At 41.5% G+C, this 14,130-nt stretch overlaps 1 protein-coding gene across 1 annotated transcript in view; it reads left to right on the plus strand.

The window, feature by feature from the left end:
• Window positions 1-14,130, plus strand: part of mertka (c-mer proto-oncogene tyrosine kinase a) — a 41,516-nt gene that overhangs the window by 23,083 nt on the left and 4,303 nt on the right. The window contains exons 10-17 of the mRNA XM_014179999.2: window positions 3,899-4,034; window positions 7,830-7,980; window positions 9,296-9,384; window positions 9,568-9,663; window positions 9,924-10,004; window positions 10,305-10,397; window positions 10,620-10,738; window positions 10,858-10,967. Coding sequence (XP_014035474.1) covers window positions 3,899-4,034; window positions 7,830-7,980; window positions 9,296-9,384; window positions 9,568-9,663; window positions 9,924-10,004; window positions 10,305-10,397; window positions 10,620-10,738; window positions 10,858-10,967 — 875 coding nt within the window. The remainder of the gene's footprint in view (window positions 1-3,898; window positions 4,035-7,829; window positions 7,981-9,295; window positions 9,385-9,567; window positions 9,664-9,923; window positions 10,005-10,304; window positions 10,398-10,619; window positions 10,739-10,857; window positions 10,968-14,130) is intronic.

Here is a 14,130-nt window from a genome sequence, read left to right on the forward strand (position 1 = left end):
ACTACACAGCTGATTCAAATCATCAAAGCTTAGGAAAGACTGCTCTATTTGCGTCCCACTACATAGGGACTCAAACAAAGGTATACATTTGTAATAACCATATGCCCTGTCCAGTCAAATGATGACATCACCACGTACAAAGGCTTTGTAACGACATCAGTGAATGAATGGATATGTATAATAACCCATGTGGGTCCTGTCCAGTCAAAAGCTGTCTGCATGACGTCATCATCACACAAAGGCTTGGTCAAAAACAACACTCACATATCAGTGACGGGAAGTGTGTGTGTGTGTGTGTGTGTGTGTGTGTGTGTGTGTGTGTGTGTGTGTGTGTGTGTGTGTGTGTGTGTGTGTGTGTGTGTGTGTGTGTGTGTGTGTGAATGTAAGTGTGTGTGTGTGAATGTAAGTGTGTGTGTGTGTGTGTGTGAATGTAAGTGTGTGTGTGTGTGAATGTAAGTGTGTGTGTGTGTGTGTGTGAATGTAAGTGTGTGTGTGTGTGTGAATGTAAGTGTGTGTGTGAATGTAAGTGTGTGTGAGACCCAGCTCCTGGATCCTCAGCTGTTCAGCTGTTTCACCAGCCAGACAGCTGTGTTGTTCAAGAGAGTGATTCACAGAAACACCTTACATAGACACCTAACTTATTTTACTTTTCTACTCTACTCTACTCAATCCTGCTCAACTCAACTTTATTCTACTCTACTCATCCTACTCTACTTAACCCTGCTCTACTCTTCTCAACCCTGCTCTACTCAACTCTACTCTACTCAACCCTACTCTGCTCTACTCAACCCTGCTCTACTCAAACCTGCTCTACACTTCCCCATCCTGCTCTACTCAACCCTGCTCTACTCATTCCTACTCTACTCTACTCATTCCTACTCTACTCAAGCCTACTCTACTCAAACCTGCTCTACTCAAGCCTACTCTACTCAAGCCTACTCTACTCAAACCTGCTCTACTCAACCCTGCTCTACTCAACACTGCTCTACTCTACTCAACCCTACTCTACTCAACTCAATCCTACTCTACTCTATTCAACCCTGCTCTATTCAACACTGCTGTACTCTACTCAACCCTACTCTACTCAACCCTACTCTACTCAACCCTACTCTACTCTACTCAACCCTACTCTACTCAACCCTACTCTACTCAACCCTGCTCTACTCTACTCAACCCTGCTCTACCCTTCTCTGCTCTACACCCTACTCTACACCCTACTCTACTCTACCCTTCTCTGCTCTACACCCTACTCTAACCCCTACTCTACTCTACCCTGCTCTGCTCTACACCCTACTCTAACCCCTACTCTACCCTGCTCTGCTCTACACCCTACTCTAACCCCTACTCTACCCTGTTCTGCTCTACACCCTACTCTACTCAACTCTACCCTGCTCTGCTCTACACCCTACTCTACCCTACTCTAACCCCTACTCTACCCTGCTCTGCTCTACACCCTACTCTAACCCCTACTCTACTCTACTCTACTCTACCCTGCTCTGCTCTACACCCTACTCTAACCCCTACTCTACCCTGCTCTGCTCTACACCCTACTCTAACCCCTACTCTACCCTGTTCTGCTCTACACCCTACTCTACTCAACTCTACCCTGCTCTACTCTAACCCCTACTCTAACCCCTACTCTACCCTGCTCTGCTCTACACCCTACTCTACCCTACTCTAACCCCTACTCTACCCTGCTCTGCTCCACACCCTACTCTAACCCCTACTCTACCCTGTTCTGCTCTACACCCTACTCTAACCCCTACTCTACCCTGTTCTGCTCTACACTCTACCCTGCTCTGCTCTACACCCTACTCTAACCCCTACTCTACCCTGCTCTGTTCTACACCCTACTCTAACCCTACTCTACTAAACCCTGCTCTGCTCTACACCCTACTCTAACCCCTACTCTAACCCCTACTCTAACCCCTACTCTACTAAACCCTGCTCTGCTCTACACTACTCTATTCTATCACCAAGCTATAGTATAATTGCTATTTCTAGACATATAATAGATGTTTTTGGTCAGTGAAATAGTACAACATGTTTCTGAGTGTGTGTTTTCTATGCCTTTAGCCAGCAGACCAGTAACACAGTCAGCATGTTAGCTAGTTCAGTTTTAGTTTCCAAAATAAAAGTTCTGGTGTGAAATGTTGTCATAGAGAGATAGTCCACCATGTGTCTGTGTGACTTCCATGTTTTTCCAGGCCTCCAGTCTCACTGTCAGCATGTTAGCTAGTGAGAGAGGAACCCCAGATGTTGCCATGCGGTGGTATTGTGCAACCAAGGGCTTTATCCACTGTCACATGTTCCCCAACAATCCCCCGCTCAGCTCTCTGTAAACACCATGCTGATCATGTCTGAGCCCCAAATGGCAACATATTCCCTATTAAGTGCTCTACTCTATGAGCCCTAGTCAAAAGAAGTGCACTACGTAGGGAATACGAATAGGCTGCGATTTGGAACTAAACCCAAGTCCACATACCAGCCTGCCTGTCAAGAAAGTTTTGTTTTCTTCCCCTTTTTTCAGAGCTTTGTGAAACAATTTTCTCAGCTTCCCAATGTTAGCAGAGCTAGAAACATCCAGAATGGCTCTGCAATGACTTGACACAAAACAAATGTGGGTTACAAGTGCAAATATATTTCACGTTGGCATGAAGGATCGGGAGAACAGACGCAGGAATGCATAATAGGGTTTTTCATTAAGCCCAAATTACGGCGTGCCGTGTAAAGGCACGGGGACGAAGACCAAACAAACACGTAACAAAACACAGGGTAGAAACCCAAACAAAAGAGCGAGGAGTACCTCAAATAAATAACACAAGCGCACAATGATTAACACACGGGACGAGACCCGTAATCATCTGCACAATCCACAAGGGCACGAAAGCCCAAAACACACAGCACAGGTACTCACACTCACCAACAGACATTGTAACAATAATCAACCCCCCAATGGAAAACAAAGGGCACATATATAAAAATACTAATCAGTGGGAATAGGGGACAGGTGTGCATGATGAAAGTTCCGGAGGGATCCGTGACACAATGTTACATAGTATTTGGTTAACGTCATTCCCTGGCTGTTAATCAGAATTTGCCACATATCTAACGCTGACTTTGACACACAGATAATCATTAACTTCAAGGGACCACTACAAACACTATAATCCAAAAAAATGGCCTATAGTACGTATGACAGACAATTTTCCCAGGTGTCCATCTGTTACTGGGTGATGTTCAGTAGGAGGAAAACATTTTGAAACATTTCCAGTAAGAACACAGATTGTAGTTTTACATTGGTAAATTATTTGCTATCATAATAATAATTATTATTTATTAAACTTCTATAGTATTTTCATAAAATCTCAAAGCGCTTCAAGAGCAAAAAACAAACTAGCAATATATCATGACATGATAAGACAACAGATGTAGGATCTTAATTTGATCAGTCTTTTGTTGCTGATAATTTTTCTGCACTTGCAGCAAACGCAAACTTGTAGTGTATTCAAGGTTTAAAAAGGCTTCTAAAGTTTGCAATTTCCACTTAAAAAAGTCAGACTTGTTTTGCCGTAACAAAAAATATATCAACCCCGACAAAAAATAACCATTGACTATAATCCACATAGCAATTCACATTCCCTGTTGCTGCAGGATTATTTTCCTGCTGTAGCAAACTGGCTCAAATTAAGATTCTACCTCTGTAGTTATAACAGTGTTTCTTAATTCCTGGGAAGACATTTTTTTTTGGCCCTAGCACTACACATCTGATTCCACTAGTCAAAGGTTTGATGATGAGTTGATTAGTGGTATGAGTTGATCAGTTGAATAGGTGTCTATTATTGTAAACTGCTGAGTACAACCATGATCGCTCTAACATGCTGTTGTTTTTCCTCAGATCCGCAGCTCCTCCAACACTGCTACGGTGGCCCTACAGGAGTTCAACACTACATACAGTGTTCAGGTAGCTGCCTGTACTCAGGCTGGGCGTGGCATGCTCAGTCCACCGGTCGGGATCTTCGTACCAGAGAACAGTGAGTAGACCGCACTACATCAGGAGTCCCTAATCCTAACAGCTTTATACATATTGAATTACATCAGGAGTTCCTAATCCTAACACCTTTATTCATAGTGAATTACATCAGGAGTTCCTAATCCTAACACCTTTACACATATTGAATTACATCAGGAGTTCATAATCCTAACACCTTTACACATATTGAATTACATATTGAATTACATCAGGAGTTCCTAATCCTAACACCTTTATTCATATTGAATTACATCAGGAGTTCCTAATCCTAACACCTTTATACATATTGAATTACATCGGGAGTTCCTAATCCTAACACCTATTGAATTACATCAGTAGTTCCTAATCCTAACACCTTTATACATATTGAATTACATCAGGAGTTCCTAATCCTAACACCTTTATACATATTGAATTACATCAGTAGTTCCTAATCCTAACACCTTTATACATATTGAATTACATCAGTAGTTCCTAATCCTAACACCTTTATACATATTGAATTATATAAGGAGTTCCTAATCCTAACACCTTTATACATATTGAATTATATAAGGAGTTCCTAATCCTAACACCTTTATACATATTGAATTACATCAGTAGTTCCTAATCCTAACACCTTTATACATATTGAAGTACATAAGGAGTTCCTAATCCTAACACCTTTATACATATTGAATTACATCAGGAGTTCCTAATCCTAACACCTTTATACATATTGAATTACATCAGGAGTTCCTAATCCTAACACCTTTATACATATTGAAGTACATAAGGAGTTCCTAATCCTAACACCTTTATACATATTGAATTATATAAGGAGTTCCTAATCCTAACACCTTTATACATATTGAAGTACATAAGGAGTTCCTAATCTTAACACCTTTATACATATTGAAGTACATAAGGAGTTCCTAATCTTAACACCTTTATACATATTGAAGTACATAAGGAGTTCCTAATCTTAACACTTTTATACATATTGAAGTACATAAGCATGACAACAACCGCAAGTAGATATTTAACCTGACCGTGTTCTAAATAGTAGGCCGGTTAAGTATGTGATAAAAATAAAGTTTTATTGTATGTGACATTTACAAAATCGAGTATACTTTACATTTCCGGATGTCATACTAATTTCAGCTTTGACAACAGCTGATAATCAGATATGGGGACGTGCTACTGAAATTAACCAATAACGTGAAACAACACAATCGCGCATGACGCAGTCTCAGTATGCGAAAATATAATGTTTTACAGTGTGCAATTTTGAAAATCGAGTATGGTTTAAATGCCAGGATGTTGTACTAATTTCAGCTCTTCATCTAGTAGAATTGAATGCACACTTTTCCACAATGCATTGGAAGAGGTGGGTTGCAAGTGACAGGCCCTAGTTCTAGTAGCGGTGTGTGGGTAAAATCCAGTGGTGTAAAGTACCTAAGTAAAAATACTTTAAAGAACTACTTACTATTTATATGTTTGACAACTTTTACCTTTACTTCAATACATTCCTTAAAAAAAGATTGGACTTTTTACTCCATACATTTTCCTTTACACCCAAAAGTACTTGTTACATTTTGAATGTATAGCAGGACAGGAAAATAGTCAAATTCACACACTAAACAGAACATCCCTAGTCATCCCTACTGCCTCTGATCTGGCAGACTCACTAAACACACATGCTTTGTATGTAAATTATGTCTGAGTGTTGGAGTGTGCCCCTGGCTTTGCGTACATTTTAAAAAAAGAAAAGAAAATTGTGCCGTCTGATTTGCGTAATTTAAGGACTTTGAAAATATTTATACTTATACTTTGAAATTTGATACTTAAGTACATTTTAGCAATTACATTTACTTTTGATACTTAAGTATATTTTAAACCAAATACATTTAGACTTTTAATCAAGTAAAATTTTACTGGGTGACTTTACTTTTAAGTTATCTTTACATTTACTCAAGTATGACAGTTGGGTACTTTTTCCACCACTGGTAAAATCACCAGGGAAGCCAATCCAGAAAAAAAGCCATATTACAACCTATGTGTTGTGATAGTTGAATTGTTTGCTCTATAACCTGTTAATTTATATGCCTTGCCACTGTGATATATAGGCCTAAGGCCGAGACAATAAGAAGACACAGTCGCAGAATAAATTCATCCAGACCTTTGTTTCATCCCAAAAAGGGAGCGACCTCTGTCCGGTGAGGCCCACAAAGTATATTGCATGTAGGGTAACAAACAGTTACATGACCTACAGCATGGTCAAGCAAGTTAATGTTTCTGACAATTTCGGACCACTAAACAACTATTGATTTAGAACCACAGAGAGTTACTGCAAGACACAAAGAAAACAGGAGCTGCCTCCACTATTCCAGCACCATTTCAACATCATCAAATCGTGTGTGTGTGTGTGTGTGTGTGTGTGTGTGTGTGTGTGTGTGTGTGTGTGTGTGTGTGTGTGTGTGTGTGTGTGTGTGTGTGTGTGTGTGCGTGTGTGCGTGCGTGCGTGCGTGCGTGTACGTGTGCAAGTTGAAAAAACATGTTGACTCATCCCACATTAACATTTTCAAGGCTGTCTCTTCACATGATAACATTTCTGTCACAACGCCAATGCCATCCTCCTCTCTTTCATGTTGATTAAACGGTCTATGACTCTGTAATACAGTACATGCTTTTAGTTTTGTTGCCCTAGGCTACCTGGCTAAAATGCTTGCTCACTAGCCAAACTTCCTTTCATGTGCAACGATGAGCCAGCTAATTAACATTAGCCTACTTCATCTAGCTACATATTGAACTATCATCCTCTCAGGCCAGGGGCACAATGTATGAATTTATGGTTGGTTCAGAATCGCCGTTATAATCACTTGCCAGTACAGAGAATTAGGTAAAACCACAAATGAGAATTAGGTAAAACCACAAATGCAAATCCCTATCTCCACTCATGGCTATTTAGGAAAGGGACACTTTTAACTAGCTAGCTAGCCACTAGAGGACAATGACACAACGAGATGTAACAATGCAAGTTTTTCTGCCAATTACGTTTTTCTGTTGATGTTATTGATGTGAAGCCAAATCCAAACTGGTTTCCCTTGACACTTTTTTTTGGTGCGGCAGGAACATTCACAGTTGAGCTAACTCAGTTTAGCTCAACGCTGATTGGCAAATGTTATACTTTTTTATCAAGGGAGGCCAAATGCTCGCTGGTTTCCCTTGCATTCAATACTACAGGTGGAAAAAATGTCATACTCTTTTTGACCAGACCGTATCAGATACGCTACACATACAGAGACAGAGGGGCGCTGTTTTGCTCTCTTGGATGCTTCCTCCGGTGAGATACATTCAGCCTCTTCCGAATTGAAGGATAATTATGAAACAAAGAGAGACGAAAGATGATCAATTATTATGTGTATGTTTTTTTGTTTTTGTTAGTTTTTTGGTAAATGTTTTGGGGAAGCTTTGCTTCCCTTGTCATCCATGAATACACACCACTGCCTAGTTTTCTTCAAGTAGCCATACAACAAAATTAGGCTACTTAATTGGGAAGATGCAGAATAGTGAAGCTTCTGCGGTGGTGTTAAAGGGCAATTCGGTTGTTGCAAAATTACACACAAACTGGGAACACACACATTTACAGCAAAACATATACAACATACAGTTGAGGGAGTTGAAACTTTGATCATGTTTCTATCATGTTTCTATCATGTTTGTGTGTTCTGTTCTATCAATCGATCATACTTTGATTTGATTGATTCATTGCTTGATTGATTCAATCATTGATTGATTGCGTGTTGTGTTCCAGAGTGGCCCCTGTCTCCCTCCTCCAGTCCAGACACCATAGGATCAGACTCTGTGTATATCATACTGGGGGTGGTATGTGGCTTCTGTCTCCTGCTGCTAGTACTCTGGGCTGCTATCTGCATGAGAAGCAGGATACTGGACACACGCTTTGGGTAAGTTTGCATGCTTCTTCACATATTAAAGTCTTAATTGTATCATGATGTACAAGGAGGGGTGTACATTGATGTACTACAGTACCCAAAATGCTGTGTAACATCTGGTTTGTCTTGTTTCTGACGCTAACCTAATGGTGTCCTCAATACCTTAATGATCTGATCATGATCACTTTAAACCCCTGTGTATTGACTTTGACCGTGCTGCAGTCCATTGTTGTAGTACTGGAAGTCACACAGTATCTTGATTCTTAAATTGGTCAGGGGAAACGGTGTAGCTAAGGGCAGTCTTCCTTCCTCAAATAACTTACTTGTACTTGACTAGTAGATCAAAGATCCTCAACAGTGCATCTCCAGCCAGTGAATTCTGTTTTGCCTTTGTAGTGCTCTTCACTCAGTTTCACCAGTAAGAAATGTCTATTGTCTGTTGCTGCAGATGTAAAAGTTACTCAGCATTTTGATCCCTGAAGTTGGTAAGGGGAAACGGTGTATTGGTCAGTGGAAGTGGTTATATTTCCTGTTGAGGGAGGGGTAAAGTTACTCAGTACATTGTCAATAAAGCAGCCTGGTTTCCTCATAATCACTGACAACTGCACCTGAGTCAAGACTGCCAAGGTTGTGCTGACTGGATCACGTTCATTAGGCACCAAATGGAAGAAAACAGACTGAAACAGCTGGACTCAATCAGCAGTGAGATCTGGGCGGTGTTAGTTAAAGGCAGACTATGGAAAACATTTTCACGTTTTCATTTTTCAACAGAAAATGAAAATGGGCCTATCTCATTGGACAAGCCCTGGTAGTCCCTCCCTGTTTGTCTATTTTCTTCTGTTTGGTGCCTAATGAACACAACCATCCCTGGTCTTACTGCTGAAGACAGAAGTAGTCTAGCTGTGTTGGAAAGAAACACCAAAATAATCCTTTCCACTCTAATCCTCTCACCTCTCCACTCCGCTCCACCACTCCTCTCTGCTAGTCTTTCCTCCGCTCCTCTCTCCTCCTCACCAAAACAACCCATCTCCTCTCTGTTCTGCTGTCTCTGTTCTGGAATTCATTATGTTGAAGAGGTGACTCAGTGTTGCCGTTCGGGATATACAGATAAGAATGCTCAGAACTGGCAGACACCTCTCATCCCCCAGAGGCAGGAAAACATCCGGTCATAGAGCTTGCTTCCTGATTCAAGATGAATTCTTAATCGTGTCAACCAAATGATTACAACTCTGAGGCAAGCTCTTGTTAAAGTGTTAGTCAGTGAATGACTCATTCTGCTCCATTGTATATAGTAACTTGTTTTGTTTCTCTCTGGCGCCCCCTGCAGTCAAATGTTTGGAAGTGGAGAGAAGCTTCAACCCATCGTTCAGTACAGGCCACAGAAGTCCTACAACCGATCAGCCATTGAAATTACACGTACGTTAATAAACATTCTATTCTAATCTACTGTACTCTGCTCTACTTTACTCTACTTTTCTCTACTCTACTCTAATCCTCTATGTTCCTATTAACATACATCGGAGAAGAAAATCTATATCCACAGATTTTGCATAATAGTAAAAATATGAGCTCTATTTTCCCCTCTTGCCCCCTTTTTAGTAGGTAACCTGGGTGTGAGTGATGAGCTCCAAGCCAAACTACAGGACTTCATGATTATGAGAAATCTGCTCTCCATCGGGAAGGTTCTGGGAGAGGGTGAGGATGACATTAATTTGATTATTTAGTACACACAATTAGGGGCCTATTTGTGTTATAACGTAGGTAGAATACAACTTTATCTCAGTCATATGTCATTTCTTCCAATGTAATTTCTTACTTTTTTTTGGTCATCTCATTTGTTTGTGGTAGTTCCTTAATCGCATTTCACATGTAATTTATTTGTTGCTACTCGTCATTTAGAGGTATTTCTGACTGTTACCTTTCTGACTGTTACCAACCCATTGTTTATTGACCAGGTGAATTTGGCTCTGTGGTGGAGGGACATCTGAAACAACTGGACGGAACATCTGAGAAAGTGGCTGTGAAGACCATGAAATGTGAGCTTCATCCTCTTGTTAGTTTTCTGTAATTGGGCTGATCTAACAATGCCCATTAATTTAGGTCAGATTCAGAGTGTTTTTTTCTCCTTCTTACTCTCTGATTAATATCCTAGATGGTTGATGAATTCCTCATAGCCTGGTCCCAGATCTGTTTGTGCTGTATAACCAGCTACTATGACCGTTCATGCCATGTTTGGAATGCCAGTGACCGCAGGAGTTGGAAAGATAGTGCAAACAGATCTAAGACCAGGCTAAATAACACATGACATTTGTATTAATCTCCTCTTTGTTTTCCAGTGGATAACTTCTCCCAGAGGGAGATAGAAGAGTTCCTGAATGAGGCTGCCTGCATGAAGGACTTTGACCACCCTAATGTCATCAGGCTGCTAGGTACTGTAGGTCTTCTTTGCTGCCATCACAGACCATCCTGCACAGTCCTGCCCATCATGCAGAAACGATGGATTCATGCTTACTCACTCCATTTAGCCATACATACACATAAGAGATCACAGTTGATGACTAAAGGATTTTGTAATACTTAGTAAAAACTTTATTTTACAGTCATTTTACAACTGGTATTTACCTGGTATTACATTGATCTGCTCCTGCTAGGTGTTTGTCTGGAGGCGGGGTCTGGTCACTTCCACAAGCCCATGGTGATCCTGCCCTTCATGAGATATGGAGACCTCCATAGCTTCCTGCTGCGCTCACGCCTCGGTGACAGTCCACTGGTGAGCTATCTGATGCTTTCCCGAGCAGCACTTTGGAAAAAAGTGTTGTCTTGTCTGAATATGGTTAATGACATTGTAATGATGAAGATGTTGTTTCTTTCTTCTTCTTTTTCTTTCAGTTCCTGCCCACTCAGACACTCCTGAAATTTATGATTGACATCGCCATGGGGATGGAATACCTCAGTGGGCGGAACTTCCTCCACCGTGACTTGGCTGCACGCAACTGCATGTAGGTTTACATTTCACCTGAACCAGAGCCATACTGAGTGTACAAAACATTACGAACACCTTCCTAATATTGAGTTGCACCCCCTTTTGCCCTCAGAACAGCCTCAATACGTTGGGCATGGACTCTACAAGGTGTCAAAAGCGTTCCACAGGGATGCTGACCCATGTTGACTCCAATGCTTCCCACAGTTGTGTCAAGTTGGCTGGATGTCCTTTGGGTGGTGGACCATTCTTGATACACACGGAAAACTGTTGAGCGTGAAAAACCCAGCAGCGTTGCAGTTCTTGACACACTCAAACCAGTGCGCCTGGCACCTACTACCGTACCCCTTTCAAAGGCACTTACATATTTTGTCTTGCCCATTCACCCTCTGAATGGTGCACATACACAATCCACATCTCAATTGTCTCAAGGCTTAAAAATCATTCTTTAACCTGTCTCATCCCCATCATCTACACTGATTGAAGTGGATTTAACAAGTGACCTCAATAATGGATAAAAGCTTTCACCTGGTCAGTCTATTTCATGGAAATAGCAGGTATTCCTAATATTTTGAACACATAGTGATTTACATCTTTACATTGTGACAAGGTACAGGTCAGAGCTGTATATACACACACACATATATATATATAAACTGAACAAAAATATGAACGAACATGTAAAGTGTTTGTCCCATTTTTCATGAGCGGAAATAAAATATGCCAGAAATGTTCCATATGCACAAAAAGCTTACTTCTCTCAAATGTTGTGCAAAAATGTGTTTACATCCCTGTTAGTGAGCATTTCTACTTTGCCAAGATAATTCATCCACCTGACAGGTGTGGCATATCAAGAAGCTGATTAAACCGCATGTTCATTACATAGGTGCACGTTGTCCTGGGGACAATAAAATTACACTCTAAAATGGGCAGTTTTGTCACACAACACAATGCCACAGATGTCTCAAGTTTTGAGGGAGCATGCAATTGGCATGTCCACCAGAGCTGTTTCTGGAGATTTGATCTTAATTTCTCTACCATAAGCCGCTTTAGAGAATTTGGCAGTACCTACAACCGCAGACCAAGTGTATGGTGTCGTGTGGGTGAGCCTTTCACTGATGTAAACGTTGTGAACAGAGTGCCCCCCTGATCAACTCTATGAGAAGGAGATATGCCGCGCTGCATGAGTCAAATGGTGGTCACACCAGATACTAGCTTAAAGGTATCTGTGGAATCCATAGATTAGGGCCTAATGAATTCATTTTCAATTGACTGATTTCCTTATATGAACTGTAACTCAGTTAAATCTTTGAAATTGTTGTATGTGGCGTTTATATTTTTGTTCAGTGTGTATATACACTGCTCAAAAAAATAAAGGAAACACTTAAACAACACAATGTAACTCCAAGTCAATCACATTTCTGTGAAATCAAACTGTCCAGTTAGGAAGCAACACTGATTGACAATAAATTTCACATGCTGTTGTGCAAATGGAATAGACAACAGGTGGAAATTATATGCAATTAGCAAGACACCCCCAATAAAGGAGTGGTTCTGCAGGTGGGGACCACAGTTCCTATGCTTCCTGGCTGATGTTTTGGTCACTTTTGAATGCTGGCGGTGCTTTCACTCTAGTGGTAGCATGAGACGGAGTCTACAACCCACACAAGTGGCTCAGGTAGTGCAGCTCATCCAGGATGGCACATCAATGCGAGCTGTGGCAAGAAGGTTTGCTGTGTCTGTCAGCGTAGTGTCCAGAGCATGGAGGCACACCCAGGAGATAGGCCAGTACATCAGGAGACGTGGAGGAGGCCGTAGGAGGGCAACAACCCAGCAGCAGGACCGCTACCTCCGCCTTTGTGCAAGGAGGAGCAGGAGAAGCACTGCCAAAGCCCTGTAAAATGACCTCCAGCAGGCCACAAATGTGCATGTGTCTGCTCAAACGGTCAGAAACAGACTCCATGAGGGTGGTATGAGGGCCCGACATCCACAGGTGGGGGTTGTGCTTACAGCCCAACACCGTGCAGGACATTTGGCATTTGCCAGAGAACACCAAGATTGGAAAATTCGCCACTGGCGCCCTGTGCTCTTCACAGATGAAAGCAGGTTCACACTGAGCACGTGACAGACGTGACAGAGTCTGGAGACGCCGTGGAGAACGTTCTGCTGCCTGCAACATCCTCCAGCATGACCGGTTTGGCGGTGGGTCAGTCATGGTGTGGGGTGGCATTTCTTTGAGGGGCCGCAGAGCCCTCCATGTGCTCGCCAGAGGTAGCCTGACTGCCATTAGGTACCAAGATGAGATCCTCAGACCCCTTGTGAGACCATATGCTGGTGCGGTTGGCCCTGGGTTCCTCCTAATGCAAGACAATGCTAGACCTCATGTGGCTGGAGTGTGTCGGCAGTTCCTGCAAGAGGAAGGCATTGATGCTATGGACTGGCCCGCCCGTTCCCCAGACCTGAATCCAATTGAGCACATCTGGGACATCATGTCTCGCTCCATCCACCAACGCCACGTTGCACCACAGACTGTCCAGGAGTTGGCGGATGCTTTAGTCCAGGTCTGGGAGGAGATCCCTCAGGAGACCATCCGTCACCTCATCAGGAGCATGCCCAGGCGTTGTAGGGAGGTCATACAGGCACGTGGAGGCCACACACACTACTGAGCCTCATTTTGACTTGTTTTAAGGACATTACATCAAAGTTGGATCAGCCTGTAGTGTGGTTTTCCACTTTAATTTTGAGTGTGACTCCAAATCCAGACCTCCATGGGTTGATAAATTGGATTTCCATTGATTATTTTTGTGTGATTTTGTTGTCAGCACATTCAACTATGTAAAGAAAAAAGTATTTAATAAGATTATTTATTTCATTCAGATGTAGGATGTGTTGTTTAAGTGTTCCCTTTATTTTTTTGAGCAGTATATATATATATATATATATATATATATATATATATATATATATATATATATATATATATATATATATATATATATACAGTACCTGTCAAAGGTTTGGACACACCTACTCAATCAAGGGTTTTTCTTTATTTTTATTGTTTTCTACATTGTAGAATAGTAGTGAAGACATAAAAACTATGAAATAACACATATGGAATCATGTAGTAACTAAAAAAGTGTTAAACAAATCAAAATATATTTCATATTTGAGATTCTTCA

Source organism: Salmo salar, chromosome ssa28 (assembly GCF_905237065.1).
Source record: "Salmo salar chromosome ssa28, Ssal_v3.1, whole genome shotgun sequence".
Lineage (NCBI taxonomy): Eukaryota > Metazoa > Chordata > Actinopteri > Salmoniformes > Salmonidae > Salmo > Salmo salar.